This window comes from Stegastes partitus, unplaced genomic scaffold, assembly GCF_000690725.1.
Source record: "Stegastes partitus isolate 25-593 unplaced genomic scaffold, Stegastes_partitus-1.0.2 Scaffold496, whole genome shotgun sequence".
NCBI lineage: Eukaryota > Metazoa > Chordata > Actinopteri > Pomacentridae > Stegastes > Stegastes partitus.
Genome location: NW_007578227.1, coordinates 154,745 through 177,408, shown reverse-complemented (window position 1 = coordinate 177,408; position 22,664 = coordinate 154,745). Strand labels below are relative to the sequence as shown.

Sequence of the window (22,664 nt, the reverse complement as noted above, 5' to 3'; positions counted from 1 at the left end):
AAACAATAAATCTTGTGCCAATGTATTTTGTTGAACATGCAAGTTTGCATGTTCTCTCTGTGCAGCGTGGGTTCTCTCCGGGTTCTCTGGCTTCCTCCCACAGTCCAAAAACATGTTGAGGTTAATTGGTGATTCTAAATTGTCCGTAGGTGTGAATGTGAGTGTGCTTGGTTGTCTGTAGTCTTGTGTCAGACTGGTGACCTGTCCAGGTGAACCTGCCTTCACTCTAAGTCAGCTGGGATAGACTCCAGCCCCCCTGTGACCCTAGGGAGGATTAAGCGGTGTATAGATAATGGATGGATGTTTTAACAACACATGTAGAAAATGTGTTTGATGAGATATTACAATTTTCTGTTTAACAGCAGATTGCTCTACAAAAGTCACGTAGAACATCACAGCACAATTCATTCAAATTGGATTCTCACCCTAAAACAGAAAAAACATGTTTATAATATTGTTTCTACAGTGCATAGGACACATAAAATGCTACTTATCCAGTACTCATTCCACAGAGTCTAGCTGCAGATTGCTTTCACTTCTGACCTCACAAAACATTTCACACAAATGTCAAACAGAAAAAAATTATGGAGTGAAGACATTTTATATCCAACAGGCTAGCTTCACTGTGATATCATAATGTTCTGGAAAAACCCTTTTTTGGCCGCTATTCAGCACCACAACTCAGGAACAGATGACTCTTGCATTTGACTACCAAAATCTCATCAGGTCATCCTTGACTCCACATGAATATATCTCATTAAAAAATTCCTTAACCCTTTTGACACTCTAGCCCGCTATACCAGGCTGGCATTACAACTCCCGTTCAACACTGCAGACTGTCATATCGGTCTGTGGCTTTCACCGCTGTTCAACACTGCAGCCCGGTATAGTGCGCTCCAGTATATGGCCGGTGTATGCATATGACAAGAGTAAACTTCCATATATATTTAACCGTCAACTTGTCTACTTTTGATTGATACCAGATATGTAATGATGTGAAGCCTACGTAAGAGTTTATGAGTGATTAATCAAAACCATATCTGATCATGAATTTCCAGCCAAAGATACTTACTGTTAAAGTGTATATGGAATACAGATTTACTTAGTGTTGAAAGGGTTAAAAGCACTCAAAAGAATGGGATGGACAACTCAAAACACAATACCTAAATCAACAACTGTTACAGGTGCAGAGGCATGAAATATTCTTCTTCATGCTCTTTATATAACTCAACTAACATTTACATGCAGCACCTCTGAATTATGGCAACACTGCAAATTACACTTAAATCGTGTAGACAAGCAGCCACAGCTGATAGACTCAACAAGACCGTAAAGCTTGAATAAAAAAGACTGGCCGCCTCCGTAGAGTTATTAAACACAAATGGGGGTGAGCGTAATGTGTGCATGTGTGTGTTAGTAATGTTTTAACAACACTCAGTTGGCCTGAGGCATCAGTCGGCTTTCGAGTAGGAGAGCTACGATGAGTCTGAATGCAGAAATACTGGGAAGGAGGATTACTTCAGGATAGATTATTACAGGAAATGCTGCTCGAAGCTTCCAAACTTAAACTAAAAAATGTTTCCACTTTCTGTCTACAAACCACCGATCATGTGATCATTTGAAGCAAACTGAGGAATCTCAGTGAGAATCAGCAAACACTCTGATTCACTGTCTGCTAAAGGTGCTTTTTCTAAGTCTACACCTTCAGTAACACCAACAGTCAAAGTACACTTGAAGTCTTTAAGAGCAGCAAAGCAAAAACAAGAACGATTTCATTATGTTAATGTACAAAAATGCTAACATTTAAAAGTGTGCTGAACCAATCATATGTTGTGTTGTTACTGCAGAATTTTAACTGGGCACCAGCAAAAAAACATACTTTCAAAGGCTCAAAAGTAAAAGTATAATAGAAAATTTGACCCTATGAATGAAATGGTATTGTTATATGCTGTTAGACGGCTACTAGTAATTCAAAAACATGTACGTAGCAGTTTATTATTGTGGTGGGCTGTGATTTATTTTTTGGTCCTGTAGTTTCCTGCAATGTTGTTTCATGTAACTTGTAAATTCACCAGAAAGTTGTTGGTGAAAACTTTTACAATTCAGTATGTTTCTAAATGCTGTATTGCCTTCTATCATCATGGACAACGTTAGATCAGTGGATAATAAGACAGTCCAGCTAATGCACTGGTGAGGAATCAAGTGATGGACTACTGTCAGTGTGCTGCTATGCGTTTCTTAGACATGGCAACAGAAATCACCCTGGACTCCTTCGTTACGATAGACTGCTTTCAGACAGTTCAGGGAAAAACAATAAGTCTGAGATGGGCAAGAAAAGAGCTGCTGGGGCTGCATGATATTTGAAAAAATTGACATTTGTTTGTCTGCGATGCATATTGTAATATAAAAAAAAATACAGGAATTATCACCAGACAACTTGAACAACTATTTGGGAGAAAAAAAAAATCATTGTTCTGGATTGATCGTTGTGATTCTGTCAGGGAGTGCATCTGCAGTGAAAATAAGAAATGACTTTTTAAAAAGCTGTTGGGAACCTTTTTCTTACAGTGTAACACTGGTAAAGAGTTTCAGAATAGTTTTTTGCTTTGAATGTCATTCAGATCTGACTTTGCACTCACCATACAAAGCTTTGTGGTGGTGATTTAAATGGTCAAAACAAATTCACCAAGTTGCTTCATGTGGTGGAGACACTACAGACAGCGAGGCTGATTTGTTCAACATCATTCTTTTTATAGCCTGTTTTGTGGCTACAAAAATAAAGAAAAAGGAGAGTTTTCCTTCTCTGTCATTTAAATAAAACCACATTTAAAACATGGCATCCCAACAAAACACTGCTGTTTAATAGCTATCACAAGCCAGAAAGTTTAATGTAAAATCTACCATACAAATGAAGAAGAGCAAAAAATATACAGATGCATCAAATTAAAATGCTCAAGTAAAGTACAAGTACCTGAAACTTGCAACTACAGTGCAGTGCTTTAGTAAATGTACTCAACTGCTTTCCACCACTGACTTCATGTCTAAACCTACCTGTGTCAGCTGGGCTCTCAGCTCTTTCTCTCTGCTCTGACTCTCCTCTGTCAGGGTTTGGGAATCTTTCTTTGAACGCTCCACGCTCTGCTCCAGCTCTGAGAGAAAACACACAGACAACATCAACTATGACCTGAACAAAGAAAGAAATGAATCAAACATAAAGCCAGTAGAAACACATCAGATGTGTCAACCTTGCATGGTCTTTGCTGTCCTCCTGTTCTCCTCTTCAGCTGTCTCAAGCTGTTGTCTCTGCAACGGAGAAACATCAGCGTAACTGCGAGCTAATCACTTTCATAGCAACATTCCTGTACCTTGAGCTAACCGGGGAATAATGACTGTGTCCAGAAAACATGCAAGGTTTTTGGATGAAATGCCTCTCTTAATGAGGCCACGTTCACAATGCCCATGAGCAAAACACCTCACATTGAAAAAGTAAGACTGCACAATTCTGCAGTTACAAAAAAGACCCCCACAAATGCACTTCATTGGGAAAACATTGATCGATCCATTCAGTATCAATACAGTCCTCACTAGGGTCGCGGGGGGCTGGAGCCTACCCCAGCCGACTTAGAGTGAAGGCAGGGGACACCCTGGACAGGTCACCAGTCTATCACAGGGCTACACTTAGAGACAGACAACCAAGCACACTTACATTCACACCTACGGACAATTTAGAATCACCAATTAACCTCAACATGTTTCTGGACTGTGCGGGAGGAAGCCGGAGAACCTGGAGAGAACCCACGCTGCACGGGGAGAACATGGAGACTTCACACAGAAAGATCTCAGGCTTCCTAACCTGGACATGAACCGGGGATCTTCTGTGAAAACATCCATGATGCAATTTTAAGCAGGCTTTGTGTTTCAAAGTCACTTTTCTTTGAGCTATGACAGAAATATGATCACGTCTTGACTTTGTAATGGTCATGTGGCATTTGTACAGGTGACACAGTTATGTACTATTTTATTTGTTTATCAACAGCGTGCTATTCTGCGCCTCTTGATGATGGATTAATGTGCAAGCCACTTCTAGGCAAAAAAAAAAGAGAATGAAAAGAAAATGCAGGCTTTTAAATGTAAACATTGGAACTAACTCGCCTAATGTTTTAATGTCAAAACAATTATTTACTATATTTTTTTCTTTAGAGGTTTATTTCTATGTACTCGTCATGCTTGTCCTTTCATTTGGCAAAATCAATGGTTGAGAGCTAAAAATAAAAGCCGCCAAATTTTGATGTGTAACCTGCCATGGTTTTTATTGTAAACTGTAACGCTCGAGCTGCAAGACAGGCAAGTGCAGGAACAATAAATAGGGGATCAGTCTTGCCAAATTGTTAATACAGACTTGTTCTGTGTTCACAACTCTGGAAAGTGACCAATATAGTGATTCATTTGACTTCATGGCTGAAAAACAAATTGATTTTCAAGACTGAAGATTGCAGAACATAAGAATGCCGTTTGTACTAAGAAGCTGGATTATGTACTGACCCATCATTATAAAGTGAATGCACTAAAAAAAACTGAATAAACTAAAATTCTCAGGTACTCAGGCGATTTCTACATCCCCTAGAAGACAAGACATTATATTTGAAATGGAAATGAATGTATCTTTCTTTAAATATGTGCGGTGTTTCCTACTAAGTCCCTTTAAGTGAGATGCAGTTATATTTGCTGTGACAAAACGGCCTTTATTAGATGAAAGTGACCTCCAGAACCTGTCCATCCCATGAGAAACAGCTGAGTGCAGGCATTTCAAATGTCTTCACCACCACTCCCTCCTCTTGTTCTCATAAAGGCAGGCTTTGTGTGGAAATGTTAGTTGCTGGCCTTTCAAAGCTCTTTGTGTTACGGTTTCTTTTCAAATCCTGACACAATCATTTTATCGTTTGATGCAGCAATTGTAGTTTAACCGTGGAAATACAATGTTCACTTCACAAAATAAAGATTGTGTGCTTTTATGCATCAGGCTTGCAGCAGCATGTCTGCTTGCACTGCAGCAAAACTGGAGCATTTTTTTGTAGGTCAACTCTGACTTGTTTTCTCAAAGTCTTCTGGTCCCCATGATAGATTCACTCATTTCATGTGCCACGAAATAAGATTGCTGTTTTACCTTATGAAAATGTGTTTTTTGTGAAGATTTGAAGTCCTTTTAATGATTGAAGGCTGTGTTTGTTGATTTATGTGCCTCTTTTGACTTTATGCAGGGATATGTTAAACGATAACTTTAACTACTTTGAAGACCTGAAATTACAATTTAAATTGAAAAAAATCTTGACCAGGTTAATGTAATTGTGGTGAGAAGTTAACCAAAAGTAAAGGGAGAAACAGTAAAAGAAACAGATGAATTGTTGAAACACTGATCTAAATATTGATATGTATATCTGCAATCATTTTCATGCAAATAGAAGATCCCCGTTTTACGTCCAGGTGCGGACGCCTGGGCTCTTTCTGCGTGGAGTTTGCATGTTCTCCTTGTGCAGCCTGGGTTCTCACTGGCTTCCTCCCACAGTCCAAAAAACATGCTGAGGTTAGCTGGTGATTCTAAATTGTCCGTAGGTGTGAATGTGAGTGTGCTTGTTTGTCTCTAAGTGTAGCCATGTGATAGACTGGAGACCTGTTCAGGGTGTCCCCTGTCTTCACCCAAAGTTGATAGATAATGAATGGATGGATGGACATTAATGAGGCCAATGTGTAAACTTGTCCAAGGCCCCTGCAGGACAGCAACCTATGTGTAAAACCCTGAAAGCCAGTATTACTACAATTATTATTAGTATTATTATTATTACTATTAACAGACAGAACAGGGTGTCTAAGTGCATTGTCATTTTTCTGAATGTCACAGAACAGTTTTTCTCTGCTGTGTTCACTTATGATGCACTGAGTTTTCTTCCTTCTTACCAGGCTGGTCAGCTGCTGTTCAACAGAGGTCTTATCTTGCTGCACAAACTGAAGCTCTTTTTGTTTACTCTCCAGGTCGACACTCAGCTCACTGATCTGATGGGGACAAGTATAGAATGTATAGCTGAGAAGAGCCATAAATTATTCATTATCACAGGAGCATCAACAACACACATAGGAAGGACTGAAAGGAGGCTTGAAAACAGAAATTATACAAATTCTACATGATGCCATAAATGAATCCCTCTAACAAGCAGACTGTGTTATATCTTTATATAGTTGGTGCAGCTGAACAAAACACCTGTGCTGGGAATTCTCTGGTACTTTCCACAAACCTTTTTCTCCTGGGACTGAACCTGAGCCTTGAGGCTGCTGATCTGCTGCTGCGACAGAGACGCAGCATCCTCTTTTTGCTGGGAGGCCCGGAGCCTGAGCTGAAGATCCGCCACTTCCCTCTCCAGTTCCATGATCCTGGAGCGCTCTGACACTGTAGCCACCTGCACCAGCACAAAATGTAAAGAGGTAGGATGAGGGCAAAGAGGAGACGGAGGCTGGAGAGAAGAGATTAGCAGTGGTTGCTCAATATCATCTGATCAACAGTCCAAAACTCAAATATATTTACATTACAGTTATATAACAAAGGGAAAACCGGTATTTGAGAAGTTGGAATCAGTAAAAATGACTGGACACCCTGAACTGCAAAACTGGTTGGTAGGTTTCAAACACGTGTTGTCTTCGAAACAAAATCACCAAAATGACACCAATTATCAAAACTAGACCTTTCTGACAGTCCTTGAACTACTCATATAGGACATGTTGTAAGGCTTGTTGTTTCCCACTGTTCCAAGTCTTTATTCTGATCCAAGCTTACTGGCTGTTGGACATGGTTACAATGCCATAAATCTTAACAAAAAAGAAAAGAAAGAAAAAAAAAACAAGGTTAAGTTTCTTTGAATATTTATTTTACAGAAATTAAAAAAAAAAAACCTGAAATCAACACATGCAATACTGTTCCAAGTCCCCACAGATGTTGCAAATACTTGAAGGAATGAACCCTACATATTAAAGATACTTAAGTATTTACATGTTTAATTTGTTTCTATATTTGTCTCTTCTTTGGTCCATGTAAACACAACCTGCAGTTCAGCTGAAAATTCCCCTTATTGTTTTTCATGTGACTGTTGGGTTTTTAATTTTAAGCCTAGTTTTAGTTAAGTTTCCCATCGAACAATGTGTGACAGATGAGAACTTCAAGGAGCATTAGAAAGTTGAAAAATTGGCAGTTGTTTCTGTTTTCACTGTTTCTGATGAATAATGCAAACTCGGTGAGTGATTTCAGTGATTTTTTTCAATATAACATGTCGTTCAAACCTGTCGGGATGTTTTGGGGTTCAGATGGTTTATTTTTTCTAATGCAGTGCAGACAGGGTGGCATTTAAACCGACACGCTGTCGGTTTAAGTTTCATCATTGAACTTGTTGATGTAAAGAAAACGTCAAATAACGCCCAAAAGCACAGGCATCTCCAAACTATATCTTTCCATCAACTCTCATGCGCACATGCATGTTGTTCAGTGTGATAAACCTGGGTTATTAGAGAAGCTCGAGGCAGATGAGATGTTTATATCCCTGTGTTGGGTCTATAGACAATCTGCAGAGCGTTTCCGTGCTGCAGTTCCTTCAGTATAGGCTGTGTATCCGTATTAAACCTTGTGGGGGGAAAAGCGCATCTCTCAGTCCTGTGGTGTGGACTGCGACTGGCAGCATTACCCTAGTGTCCTCTAAATCCCTCTGGAGTTTTTCAGCTTTGGTCTTTTCAAAGAGCAGGCTCTGCTCAAGCTCCTTTATGTGGGCATGCTCCAGCCTGGTCTGCGTCTGTTAGTAAGAGAGAGCAGGAAAAGAAGGAGAACAAACACCAATGCAACACTGACATGCCAGCCATGTGCCAAAGACAGACAGAAGACAGGACTTTTAAGAGAAGAGCAGTAAGTAAGAAAGCACTGATGGTTTCCAGCATTTCAGTTACATCAGCTCAATCTGTTGTTTGAAATGTTCCAATCATCTCTCAGATTCTTCAGATCCTTTTGTTTGTGCACTTGAAGGAGACTGACACAGGCAGTAATTCCTCTCAAGAGTGAGAAAGATGCACATGCACAGGAGAGGAAGATGAAGGCTTTAAAAAACAGGCATGTGAATGAGAAGATGACAAGAGGATAGTAAGTGCGGCAGATGGGTAGAAAAATCTGAGGGGAAGCGCAAGTGAATTAAGCATGAATGAATAAATAAAAGAAGCAGGAAGAAAGATGAGCATGAACAAGAAGGTAAATGAATGATTTAAAGAGTGCAGGAAAAGGAAAAAAGCTCAGGCAGAGTGATTGATTTAATCAACTCTTCTTGCTTTTTATGAGGAAAACGAAAAGCGGCGCTTCATAAAAAGAGAGCAAAAATAGCTATAAGTTATGGAGAGATGAACGAGATGGAACTAATATGACCAATAGAAACTTGTAAATAGGACTGGTTTGATCGTAGGTGTGCTAAGAAAGTCTAATTATTCATCTAGTTCGTCAATAATTTATGGAAGGCTTTCATTAAACCAGCCTGATAAGTGAGAAACAGACAGCTTAAGTTCATATGAGAGCGAGAGACGGTGTTTAATTGACAGTCATATTATGTAACGACAAGTTACCTCGAGGTCTCCTTTGGTGATGCATGCCTCCTCGACACGAAACTGCAGATCCTCCACTTTTCTGTCAAACAGGGACAATAATGAACTTCTTTAACCTCCCGACTAGCAAACTTATGTGCATCAATACCTTCTTCAAATTCTTTCAGAGTAATCAAGTCATACAGATTTAATGTAGGGCTGAAACAAGCTAATACTGTCAGTGAATGTGAAACAAGATGATTTTAACAACCCTAAAGCTACTTAATGGGAAATAAAAGCAGAAAAGTATATGTTATAACAGGGTGGAATCAGGTGCCAAATTCCCTGAAATTTTAAAACTCTGAACCCCATAACCTGCTGGCAGATTATGAAAAGCATGTTATTTTATAAATAAAATAAAATAAAATAAAATAAAATAAAATGAAATAAAATAAAATGAAATGAAATGAAATGAAATGAAATGAAATAAAATAAAATAAAATAAAATAAAATAATTGTTCATCAGGGCCAGAAACAGTATAAAAGGAAAGAATCATCAGATTTTTAACTTTCAGTTGACTGACTCACATTGGCCCTTGAGTTGTGACAAATTTCTCTGTGATTTTATGATACTGCAATGTTTCATTAATCTTTATGTAGACTCTATTTACAATTTCATTTAGCAGATGCTTTTATCCAAAGCGACGTACATCTGAGAGTGGATCACATTCATATACCAATGGTGACAGACCATGCAAGGTGCTGCCTGCCATTGAAAGTAACTTCAGGTCCACTTCAACCCTTCGGCTGTGGAGGGGGATCGAACCATCAACCTTGTGATTAGAGGACGACCCGCTCTACCACCTGAGCCACAGCCGCCTGAGATAAATAGCTTTATGTCTGTAACCTGTAATTGGTGTTGCCAACAGTATTGGCTACATGTGGCCCTGTTATTGGCTGTAGGTGCAGATACTGTGGACTTTAACAGTGTCCATAAATAAACAAAACACCCACCTTTTTTCCTCCTCCAGCTGATTGAGCAGCTCCACTTTGTCTCGATCTGCTGCTTCCACCAGTGAACGCAGCTGATCCAACTTGGCCTCCATCTCCTGCGTATACTGTAACATGCGGAAAGAGCAGAGTCGACTTGGTCAATGTACATGAATGTGCATTGACCATGTATGTTTTCCAGTGCTTTCCAATGTTTTTCCAGTAAATATTTATGATGAAGTCAGAAGCTGAAGTCAGGCTCATAACATTATACATTTAAAAATCAAAATAAATATTAATTGTGATCTAAATAGGGCTGCAACGTGGTTAGGTGGTTAGCATCATTGCCTCGCAGCTAGAAGGTTGCAGGTTTGCGTCCCAGTGAGGACACCTGGATTTTTCTGCGTGGAGTTTGCATGTTCACCCCGTGCAGCGTGGGTTCTCTCCGGGTTCTCCGGGTTCTCCGGCTTCCTCCCACACAGTCCAAAAACATGTTAAGGTTAACTGGTGATTGTAAATTGCCCATAGGTGTGAATGTAAGTGTGCTTGTCTGTCTCTAAGTGTAGCCCTGTGATAGACTGGTGACCTGTCCAGGGTGTCCCCTGTCTTTGACCTGAGTCAGCTGGGATAGGCTCGAGACCCCTGCGACCCCAGTGAGGATTAAGCGGTGTATAGATAATGGATGATGGATAAAAGACCTTCTACGTATGGCAACATGAAAGTCCTGAATAGGGTTAAACACTCCATTCCTTTTATTAATATTGTATGCAGTTCCATGTTTTATTTTATTATATTTGTTGTTATAACAACAGTTTTTTAATTAAATGAACTGTATTTCACTGTTTTTTACCTGAAGACCGCTGTGTCTGTCTCATTTTATAGTCAAACATTTGTTGCATGTAAGCAAAAATGTCACAGTATTTGGCACGCATAAAAGTAAACCACATATTTAATAGCAGTTCTCGGGAAAAAAAGCTTTTGTGAAAATTCAGAACTACTTCATCATCTTTTGGGAGAATAAAAACAAAACTTAATCCAAAAAGAGTGGTTTTTTTTCCTAAACTGTTCTACTGGTTTATAGTTTTATCCCGCCTGTTTTCTTGCAGTGAGCATACACGTCCTGATATAAAGTATTCACAGCACTTGGAAGTTTTCCCCTTTAATTGCTTTTCAACACTGAATCGCGGTCAATTTAATTTGGCTGTTTTGACAACAAATTACAAAAAAAAAGACTCTTTAATTTCAAATTGATAACAGATTTCTACAAAGTAATATCAATTAATTAAAAATATAAAATGTAAAATAAGAGATTACACAAGTATTCCCCCCCTTCAATCAGTATTTAGTTGATGTACCAGAGTCATCTTTTAGGCCACAATTACAGCTTTGGACCAGCATATCTGGACACTGCAGTCATACCTCATTAATCTTTGCAAAACAATCGAGTTGCACAGGGATCATGGGTGAACAGCCCTTTTTAAGTCCAGCCACAAATTCTTAATTTCATTCAAGTCTGGACTCGGCTACTATTCAACACTTACCTTGTTGTCTTTGAACCATTTCTGTTTAGTTTTGGCTGTGTGCTTTCGGTCATTGTCTTGCTGGAAAACTAATTTTCTCCCAGATCGCAGTTCTCTTATAGCCTGCATCAGCATGCCATTATTCATGTGAAAAGGCAATTAAAGGGGGGAAATTCTACCATATTTTTTATAGGAACTGTATGTATCTGACCTGATCCCGGCCTTTTCTCAGCAGGACAAGCTCCTGCTGCACCTCTCCTGCATGGCTGGTTGCTTTAGCGACCTCACACCTCTCCAGGTCTCTCTCTGCCAACAGCTGCTCGATGTGTTGCTGCTTCTCCTTCAGAGCCTCCTGCAGCGCCGTGGTGCCCGAAATCTTACGGGCGTACCGAGCAGATGTCTCTGTCAGCTGGAAGATGACACAAGCACTCATGTTTCAGTCTGTAGGATGTCAGATGATCCCCAGAAACCCAAAACTGTGTCAGAATACTGCAAGGTCTATAGGGCAGGTAATAGCACAGAGTCTTACCAGTCCTGCTCTGCTTGGTTTGCCGCTGATGGAGGAGGTGGCAGAGCTGAGGGAGCTGATGGAGGAGGCGCTGGGGCTCCTCTTGAGAGTAGACCTCCTCCGTGAGCTCTTCGCCTTGGTCGGGGTGGTGCAGGGGAAGCCGATTCGTGTCACTTTGTGCACCGGAGCAAACAGACCATACCTGGGCATGCACTGGAAGTATCTGAGAAGGAGTGTGTTCACCAACGTCAGCAGGCAATATTATAAGATCAAATGACAGGGAAATGAGACAAACAATGACCTCATTGGCTTTCCAGCAGTGGGCTCTGGCAGAGACAAACTATCTTTATCCATTGTAGTCCTTGAAAGGGTTTACTAGTTAGACCTTCAATAACAAAATTATTGTTTAAATGAATGCAGGGAGGTGATGAAGTGGTTCTATGGTGACTCTTTAGTAGGAAGAAGAGGTTCTTAGAAGGTTCTCAAGTTGAAACTTCTCCAAACTGGCACCAGTCCAGAACTTGCATCCAGTTAGCATTAGCAGACAGGGTGTATCAGCAGTATGGTTACCTGGTCCCAGCTACAGCTCCATCATTCTTCCCAAGAGGTTCATCGAGTTCCACTCCACACCACTCTCCTTTGGCAAAGTCTGTCTCTCCAAGAAACCGCACCACTCCAGCCTTGGTTCCACCAACCTGCACACCAAACAAATGAATTCAAATTCAGCATTCAGCAAGATGAAAAAAGCAATTTATCCAACGTGGTATACAAAAAAGAGAAATTTAGCATTAGATTGAGGAAAATGTTCTAATGTAAAACACAACTTTTACAGTAGTGATTTGCTGCTCTACAGCCAGCTGTCTCAGTGGATTCAGCTTCTTACCAAGACTCGGTCTCCCAGCCTCAGCTCCCTTCTGTTCTTCTTCATGGAATCTGGGTCTGAGAGGTTCGACACCGACTCGCTGGGTGTCACTATTCGGTTAAGCGCACTGTTCATCTTTATGCCGGTGGCATGAGCTGAATACAGAAAATCTGTTTTAGTTTGTTAACATGAGAAAAAAATAAAAACAAATAAATCCCAGCCTGTATTCATCAAGACCTGCAAAATTGTTGCTAAGAATCCAGCTTAAAGTGAACCTAAACTCTATTGGAGAAGAACTGGAGAAATCCCACAATGCTAAACAAGCTATTTAAGTTTCTTCTGCCTATATATCTTTATTCTTCATATGTTATTTACTAATAAGCTATTCACAATAATCTGTAAGTTAACCATGGCATGAAAGCTGCATAACTTAAACAGTAAATGTATGTAACAGTCCATTATTTGGCTCAGACTGTCTGCTTTATAGCATCTTGTATGTATTTCACACTAATGCACTGATTTTGAGATCATTGCTGTGAACATATATTCACTACAACTACAGAATTATCTTCTCCTCCTGTGTCTAACTAACCTTTCAAATACACTCACTGTTAACTCATCATGTGCCCTTATGGATGCAGGACTTTATACTGCAGTGACAAATAAGACCACAGTGAGCAAAAATGTGATGGGTGCAATAACTCACAGAAACTGCTTGAGGTTCAGAGGGTTAAAGAGACCCACTATTTAATGATTCCCAGCCCTGAAAGTGTATATGGCCAACGTGAGTTTGGGAATCTTGGGGACTCACTGGTTTGGAAGACTTGTGTGAAAATGCTTCTGGCCAGACAATCGGTTCTGAGAGGACAGGAACATCAGGAAAATTACAACAGTAAATATGTGTGTGGTTCTGAAAACTAACAAAGGAAAAATATATTTAACCTATGAACCCCAGGCAGTTTCTGGACTTTTTTTATACTGACATATTTTTACTCACCAGTGGCTCATTTTGCACTGCAAACTAGTGGCAAAAATCATTAAAAAAAAGAAACAAGCTGAAGTAGAATGTCTTTGACTATATATTTTGAAAAAAACTGTCTCCCCTCATTCTTGCCTCCTATCTGCTGTGTGTAAACACATGCTGCAGTCCAACCAAAAATAATTTTTGTTATTTGACTGTTGAGCCCCTGATGGTTTCCCTTTGCACCTTAAAGTGCAGAATTTTTTTTAATGTTTTACAGACTTTTGTTTAATTTTTCTCATAATATCTATGGTGTCATTAAAAATAAAAATAATAATACCATGACTTTAAAATCCTAATTTCTAAGAAAAAATGGGCTCTGGTACAGCCTGCTGAGCTCCACATCTGGAAAACTGTGTTCATACTATGAAGCTTCCCAGAAGTTACCAGTGGAGGTCGTGGCAGCAGGTGTAGACTCGCTGGTTACAGGGGCTGCTGGTGCTGGTGCTGGTGCTGGTGCTGGGCTGGCCTGCCCTCCGTTCGCCTCCTTGTCTGGCAGTGCAGTCTTTGATAGCTTTGAAGGCCGAGTGAATATTCCTCGCCCGTCCTCACACTGGAAGTAGCGAACTCCTGCCACTGACCCGTCGTTCTTTCCAATGGGCTCGTCCAGCACGATGCCGGCCCACTGCCCGGGAGCAAACTGCGTGCCTCCAACAAACTGCACATAGCCAGGCTTGTTGCCGTTGACCCAGACCCTCTCACCGATCTGGAAGTCTGTGTTTCCATCCTGGGTGGGGGAGGTCACACCTCCAGGGGACTTCTCAGGAGGAACTGGCTTTGGAGCACCTGCAATGAGAATCATGTTTTACTGAAAGGTTTTGCACTTTGCACAGCAATCAAGCACATCTGCAAGCTAAAGTTCATTACAGTTGCCTCAAATGATAATCAACATAAATAATTGACCATCTGTTTAAATTTCATGATGAGTTAAATAATTGTTTGGTCTATAAATTATCAGAAAGTCATTAAAAGCCTAATGGGATGTCTCTGGGTGTGTTGGTATATTGTTATTTACCTTCTGATATTATATTTAAATTGTTAAACAGAGACTAGCAGCAAATCTTCACATGTAAGAAACTTAACAATTCTGTTCAATATTCAAATTAAAATCATGATTTTAAACAATGCAATTATCAAATCGCAAAGGCTGCAATTTTGTATAAACATAATACAGTGTGTCTGATGTTTAAAGTGTTGGGTCAATGATTTTACAAATTCATGCCATCTCCCTTGTAACTATTTCCCATTTTTTGCACTTCACTCTGAATAAACATCATACAAAGACTACCTAAGTTTTTAAAGGTGTGTTTTTAGCATATAGTACAGTGAAACACAACCAACACTATTTAAATTCAGATGCTGACTGTTGCTTTGCTGTCATATCACCCTAACTGAGGAATGAAACCCTTTTCACAGTCCTTGCTGCTACTTTTGAAAGGTGCATTTCCACTGCAATGTGTTTTCACTGGAGGAACCAGGGTATAAATAATTCAGTTTCAGGGAGATGATCCCTGCTGTTGGCCAGAGTACTTTCAGAAGTGCTGAACTTAATGCTGATTAGTTACGTTGCTAGCATTTTCTGTAGCATAAAGACACTCTACAGCCACACACACAGAAAAATACCGTAGTTTAAAGGAGCAATGATAAAGCCATGAACTACTTTTTAAAATCTTTGGTTGATAGCTCGATCTTCAAATCGGTTAAATGCCTAAATTGATAGAAGCTCGTTTTAACCGCTCAACTGATGTGTTTATCAAATCTGAAGGAGCTGCTGAAGGTCACTCCACAGTTTTATACAAAAGACCGACTGTATGAAGCCAAAGGACCGAGAGTTCCATCAGGGTCATTCAAAAGGTCCGGTCGACCACACACAATCATCTCTGTCTGCACAGCCAGTGAGGTCTAAAGAACAGCAACTACACATTTGTTGTTTGCTTGTAGTTTGTGACCAACAGAAATCAGGGTGGAGCAGCTCAAGAGCTTTTACAACAGATGGACTCAAACAAAGTCCAGGCTTTGTTGTCCGTACTTTTGATTCATCAGTGGACTAAGCTGCTTAATCTTCCAGGGTTTTGACCCTGCTGTGGAAACACAAATAACGCTGTGCTGGAGGAGCTTTAACCTCTGGGAAAGTTCCTGGACATTATTTCGTTGGAAAATTAAAGTTCCTGGAACTTTTGGTGGAGAAAAATCACAAGTATATTTCTTTAAGTTTTAGCTTTACAGCTCACTGACTACCGTAAATTCCGGACTACAAGCCGCTACTTTTTTCACATGCTTTGAACACTGCGGCTTAAACAAAGATGCGGCTAATTTATTGATTTTTATGATTTTTTATGAATTTGCCTCAAGACATAAGTGACATTGAGAGCGACAACAAAAGAGAGACTGAGGAAATGTATTATGAAGTAATTTTGAGGCTGTTCAATTCCGACACTGAAGACTTTCGTGCTTTTAGGAAGATGAAGATAGCGATCAATGACTTTACCTGGTACGCGACTGTATTTTATTTTTTTTTAACCAACTGTGTTACAGGCACTGTTCGGGGAAAAAAGCATTTATGGTACATATTTGTATATGTTACTGGTATGTATTTAATTAAAAGTTTAAAAAAAAATCTTTCTGTCTATCTCATGTTACAATGTGGACACCTGCGGCTTATAGGCAAGTGCTGCTTATATATGTACAATTTTTGTTTTCTTTTTAAAGTTAGTGGGTGCGGCTTATATTCAGGTGCGCGCAATAGTCAGGGAATTACAGTATATAAATGTATTGCTATGTCTAAGGATCAAGGTAAGCACATCAAGAAAAAAAAGTATATAAGTTATTATAATAACATTATCCAGACCCAGTGTTGGAGTTAAATATCATTGAAGCCTGTTTTGATAATTATTTTTTTATTTATTGCCAGGCACTGTTTTCACTTCCTTTTTAATGTCTTATGTTGTGTTTTATGTTGATCCTGTCTGTCTGTAACTCACACTCATTCATTCATTCATTCATTCATTCATTCATTCATTCATTTTTATTGTTATGTTTGTTGAGGACAGGTCCAACATTGCTGTCTGTCTGTGATTCTGTGTTGTATTGTTTTGTTATTTGCGAAGAGGTCTCTCTTGAGACCCTGTGTCTCAATGACATTACCTGTATAAATAAAGGAAATAAAAATAATTTTAAAAAATAGTACAGAGCACAACAATACGTTCTATTGGTTGTTACTCAACTCGAACTTAACACAACAACAGCTGTATCTATATATAGTTTTTTTTGGTGGAATACTAAAAAAAAATACCAAAGTTTTCAGTTTAACTAACGATTATATTAATTTTCAGTGAAGCTGAAAATGCCCATCATAAGCTTCCAGGATCTGTGGGGATGTCTTCAAATGACCTGTTTTGTTAAACTGTCCTAAACACATATAGTTTGTATTTACAATTAAGACGCTGTAACCAATACATCTCTGACATTTTTCCTTTAAAAAAAAACAAACAAAAAAACTACTTTAGATATTTTTTTGTTGTTTTAAATTGATTAATTTATTAATCATCTCCGATTTAGAAAAGAATACAGTGAAGTAACAGCTACAAAGCAACTGTGCCTGCAGAAAAATAGAACTTAAATGAACCAAAAATGAGTCACAAATTATAACTGTGAGCAAGCTTCAGAGCTACAAACCTGGGTAATACCTGACACAGCGTCTCTTTTTAACTTTCTCTACATAAATATGGGAGAATTTGAGTCATAGCATTTAGCTGAGGACTGATGAAGAACATAAATGACTAAAAAGATAATTTTGTGAGAAATTCTTGTTTGTTTCCCAGTCCACAGAAATAAAAGCATTTCCGCTATAAACTGATTCAGAAAACGAACAAATTGGTGCATAAAAATTGACCAGAATGCAGAAAATTAAGCATTTGATGCTGATATTCATCAACTCAAATCAATGTTCAACAAACTCTACGCCCATGTCCATGTCCCTGTCACATGGAGGTCTCTGCCTTGCTGAAGCACAGCTCAACAGGGCAGCAGCTCACTGCTTAAAGGATGGACTGTGTAATCAGATTGACTCCCTGCTGGGGCCTAAATGGTTAATCTGTGCAAAAAAGCACATCTTGTTTTCAAGGGTGCATGACATTCCTCTTACTTATGAGGTCTTATTTTTTTTTTCACACATAGATGCTCTGTTGTACTTTGTTTTCATGAGAACTAATCACATGTTCAGCTTTATTTGACTGCTTCTCACCAGACGATGGGGACGTCCTTGTGGGCGCCACTGATGGACGGACTATTTTACTGGGCGGTTTCAGCCCGCTGGTCTTGGCTGGTGCACTCACAGCTCCTTGTTTGTCCATGGCTGGGTGGTTGTGTGGGGTGTCTGGCCTGATCAAGGTGGGGGACTAGGCCTTCCCCACCGCCCCACACAGTACCAATGTGACAGAAGGGAGCTGGAAAACCAAAAACAAACATTTCAGTGAAGTCGTACACAAATGTCACACTCGTTAAAGACAGACAGGGGAGCAGCATCAGGGCTGTTTTCTATTTTAACCTTCGACCTTTAAGTCGTGTTTTGCTGCTTCAACTGTCAAACTCATCACAGTTAATGTTTACTAAGATTGCTTAATTTATTCATCACAAATGCCCAAGTCATGCCTGTGAGGAAATACAGAAACCTTCTATAAACAAACACAGACAATGTGAAATAGTGTAAGAAGGGACTCTACACCATGTTAAAGATGATCTGATTCAAAACATGATGACTTATAATGTATTAAAAAGTGTTTTTATATTTAAAACTACCTTGTATACACTTTGGACGACTGACAATTCAGCTTCTAATAATAAGAAGGGGGTGGGCGATATTTTTTCTTCTTTACTTGACCACCGGCCCAATCCTTGAAGAGGCTCTGATTCATTTGCTCACTGTACAGCTACTTGCTGTTGTTTGAAATGAATATTTAGGTATATTACGGTCTCGTGAATGCTTCCTTTTACTTGTTATTTTACTGATTTTGTTCTGTTTTGTTAAATTACAGATATCTAGTAAAATAACAGAAATATTTACATGTTCACCGTAAAAAACAACAAAGCAACAACAAAACAGGCCAAAACTGTGAAGAATGTCTACATCAAAAATCTATACTTTAAAAAAAAAAGTAATTAATTTAGTATTCAACATTTTTACAGTTTTTGAAAGTTCCACCATTTTTAAACACATTATTTTGCAACCTTGCTGCCAGATTTTCACCATTGTTTTCCAGATTTATTTATTTATTTATTTTTAACTGTAGTGTTGAATTTGGATGTTTGTATCATCTAAATATTGCTGTTTGGTTGCTGAATCAAACACATGTCTACATGTTGAGGTTCATTGGACTCTCATTACTGATGAACCTGCAGATTATTTTCATGACAAATCAATTATTCAGTTGGTCCATAAGAGGTAAGAATGAAAAATCCATCAGTGACACCTTTGAATTTGCTGTTTGGTCCAAAAAAAAAAAAGCAGATATTATTATAAACACAATGAGTAGAAATTGAATATTAGAATCTTCCAAAATATTATTTACACTGTTATGAAACAGACAAGTATGAAATCTTCAGATGTGAGAAACTGGACGGTCCTCCATGTATGATGCTTATGAGTCAAACAGTTAATCAAATCACAATATCTGTCACAAACATCATAGATAGTTTCTAACCAGAAATGTTTTCGATATTTTGTTCTGCCCTTGCGGGCAGTCGTGTGTTATCACTTCAAAAAATGCATAGACAAACAATCAATTATCAAAATAGGTAATTAATTGCTGCAGCTCATCTAATTAGTCAGTTCGTAGCACCAGTGGGATTAATAAATGGGAATTGTGTTTGCATTTTAAATCAGTAATAAATGTTCTCATTAGCTCATGAAATGGTTTATGGGTGCAGAGTAATGAAACATTTCATTGCCACTGCACTTCATTCATGAAGACCTTCACCACCCACCACTACATCAGGATCCCTGTGAGAGCTGTGATGCTGCTCAGGGAGGCCTGAGATCATCCTCAACACCTCCTACTAGATGTAACCAAGTCACAACGCAACGTTTATTAAAAACCTATTTAGGATCACTGGTGTAATACATCCGATATCCCGCTGATCTCTACTGGAGTAAAAACGTTTTGCATATCTCACACTTGCCATATAAAATGTGGCTTACTTTCCATCTCAGAGACTAAAACACTAAAGTAAGACTGTAATTAAAACAAACAAGATTGGATTGTTGTTCTGTAGATCTCTGACGTGGTGAACAGCAGCCTGACACAGCGGCCATGTTATTCGTGAAGTCGATGATTCACACTGACTTTGAATAGACAGACATTATGTTTCACACAACAAAGACTGTGTGTTCAATACAAAAGCATTACACTTAAACCACTGCAAAGAGGTGTCCAGCCAATATAACTGTGGGACCTATTTTAGTTTTGTTTTTTATTAAGAAGAATTTGTTTGTTTGGTTACTTCAGACATTTGTTAAGTTGAATAGGACATTTTGATTTGTTAGACTTGTATTTGTCTTCATTTCTGATCGTTTTCTTATTCTGATTAGTTCATTTTTCTTGTTGTGTAAGTGCAGGTTAGCACTATGGGCCCTTGATGGTGTGTCAGTAGGCAGGTATGGGACCAGCAAGCACTGGGATAGAGGGGATGGATTTTACTGTCTGACTTTAACAAAAAATAATATTAACAATAATCTGCAGAAACAGAAAATGCCTTTAAATTGGTTTCTGCTTTGTTTGGTGCTACAAAATGTTGCTTTTGTATTAAATAACAGAAAGCAACAACTAATGTAAATCACATAGAGACATACAAGCAGTAATAAAACTTTTTAGGGTCTCTGAGATCTCTGTAAATACTTTCAGAACAGATCCAAGTGTTAGTTATCAACTATTTAATAATCACCAACTATTCTGATTATCAATTAATTGGACTGAGTCACTAAAAAAAAAAAAAAACAGTCTAAAAACGAGACATTTGTCATATTGGACTTGGACACTGATCCACATTTTTCTGACATTTTTTTTCCACCAAACAGCAAATCAATTAATTGAGGGAATCAGCGACAGATTAGTCAAACAATAAATAAAAAATAATCATTGGTACAGCCCTGTTTAAACAACACTTCCCTGTGTTCTGCTTGTTTTTTCAAAAATGTCAAACCAGTCTTGATTTAAAATGTGTTATTTATATATGAAACGACAGAAAGTAACAATCAGTGTATTGATATAGAGACATATAATATGAAAAATAAAACCTTGTGGGGCTCTGGAACTATTTTCAGAACAGAGGCACATGTTCCTTAATAAATTTCTCTGTCTTTCAAAGTTTGCAGAGTATTTATTTACTCAGAAACAGGTGCTCAGAGGCCCCAGCTTCATCCCAGGAGCCATTAAATGCATTAACCACCCACTGTATCTCCCCTAGGGTGCACAAACCTTAGCAACCAACACAGTGATTTAGGAGCTGAGTTCCTGATGACTGAGGAGGAGACTCAGTTTGACTTTTTTCTGCACTGAAATGCGTCTGAGGAGGGAGCGTCTGATGTAACGAGCAGGTAACAGGAGGAGGTCTGTCACTGGTAATATCACCTCAGCATCATAACATCACCCCGCCCAGGCGGTGCTCCCAGACCAAAACAACAAGCACACCTACAGCTGTCAAAGCTCATCCTGGGAGCACCTCAGGGAGCAATAATGCAGCTCTACATCATCCAGAAATCCACGTATAGACATCAACAGTACAGGACACACACACGGGCAGACTGGTCCATGTTGTTTGTGTCTGGGCTGGGCATCTGTGGAGCCACTGGGATAACTTCACCGCCTCGACACTTCTCCCCCAACATGATACACATCAATATGAACCACTAAAGCTTGGTTTGGTTTTATGTGACACAGTCTTTTGGCGAAACACACACCTTGTTGTCACACTGAGTGTTTCTGAAGCTGTGCTCCCTGCTGGAATGCACAGCTAGCTAGCTTCAGATTAGCAGTAAAGCACAAACTGAGGTAAAGCAGCTAACGCCCCACACAGGAGCGAGTTAAAGCGAAGAAAAGCAGACAGTGACGGGGAAAGTTGCTGTGGAGCTTACTTGGTCTCTTCAGGTGAACTGGGTCTCAGTGAGGGATGTCTTGGGTAGGTGCAGCGGACCTTTCACCGTTATTCCATGTTTTCCAGCCCAGCCCCGGACCGACTCAGTCTGACGTCAGCCTGGGAACTGATACTGCGTTCACGGACACAAACACCAGCTCGGACGTCCGAGCTCCTCCCAGAAATATGTTTCTTTTTCTCCCTCTCTCTCTCTTATGTTAAAGCACTTTGAGTTGCATGCGCTGCGTGGAAGTTGCTCTACAAATAAAGCATTATAAATATATTCTCAGTCATCCGTGTCATGTTGTTCTAGTAGTTTATGCTATGTCCTGTGTGTCCTCTCTCCGTGTGTATGTCAGGTGGCTCTGGAGTTATAAGGGTCTGATCTGCAGCCTATCCTGTCACTGTCTACTGTTTGTGTTGACTGCTGGTTCTCTCTCCCCTGCTCCCTCACCCCAACCCATGGAGGCAGATGGCTGCTCTGCCTGAGCCTGGTTCTGCTAGACATCCATCTATCCATCCATCTATCCATCCATCTATCTATCTATCTATGCATCCATATTTATATATGTATGTTTGTGTGTATTAGTCCATAAATAATAAAAACTAAATATCTTAAATGTGCTTTATGGAGAGAAAAAAACAGACTTACCTATTTTATGTTGCTATACTGCATGCTTAGGATCTTATTTGTTTTCATTTGCTTTTGTAAAACACTTTGTAACTTTGTTTTTGAAAAGTGTTATACATATGAAGTTATTTATATTATTTAAAATCCTAAGTTAAAAATACAAATCTGTTTCGTAGACCTTTTTCTCTTCTGTCATATGAAACATCTCTCAATGCACAAAATCCAAAATCACAGCCTATACATGTAGGCTTAAGCTGATCAAAGACAACATGTGTCTGACTCTATAAAACATTTGCAATTGTGTTGATTCAGTTTTTAAATTTTTTTTTCAGATTCAACAAAACAGGAGATTTCAGTGTCTCTGAAGATGTTGCGGTCTAAGTGGAAGCTGTGCATCTCTCCAAAAACAA

The 22,664-nt window shown here is 39.2% G+C and overlaps 1 protein-coding gene across 1 annotated transcript in view; it reads right to left on the bottom strand.

Annotated features, from left to right (window-relative positions):
* Positions 1-21,692, bottom strand: part of clip1b (CAP-GLY domain containing linker protein 1b) — a 52,380-nt gene extending 30,688 nt beyond the window's left edge. The window contains exons 1-14 of the mRNA XM_008287343.1: positions 21,625-21,692; positions 17,740-17,941; positions 13,884-14,282; positions 12,497-12,630; positions 12,184-12,308; positions 11,635-11,836; positions 11,317-11,514; positions 9,610-9,713; positions 8,638-8,698; positions 7,722-7,826; positions 6,288-6,449; positions 5,953-6,048; positions 3,246-3,303; positions 3,052-3,149 (exon numbers count right to left, since the gene is read on the bottom strand). Of these exons, the coding sequence (XP_008285565.1) occupies positions 3,052-3,149; positions 3,246-3,303; positions 5,953-6,048; positions 6,288-6,449; positions 7,722-7,826; positions 8,638-8,698; positions 9,610-9,713; positions 11,317-11,514; positions 11,635-11,836; positions 12,184-12,308; positions 12,497-12,630; positions 13,884-14,282; positions 17,740-17,848 (1,851 nt within the window). The 5' untranslated portion in view covers positions 17,849-17,941; positions 21,625-21,692. The remainder of the gene's footprint in view (positions 1-3,051; positions 3,150-3,245; positions 3,304-5,952; positions 6,049-6,287; positions 6,450-7,721; positions 7,827-8,637; positions 8,699-9,609; positions 9,714-11,316; positions 11,515-11,634; positions 11,837-12,183; positions 12,309-12,496; positions 12,631-13,883; positions 14,283-17,739; positions 17,942-21,624) is intronic.
* Positions 21,693-22,664: the final 972 nt, after the last annotated feature.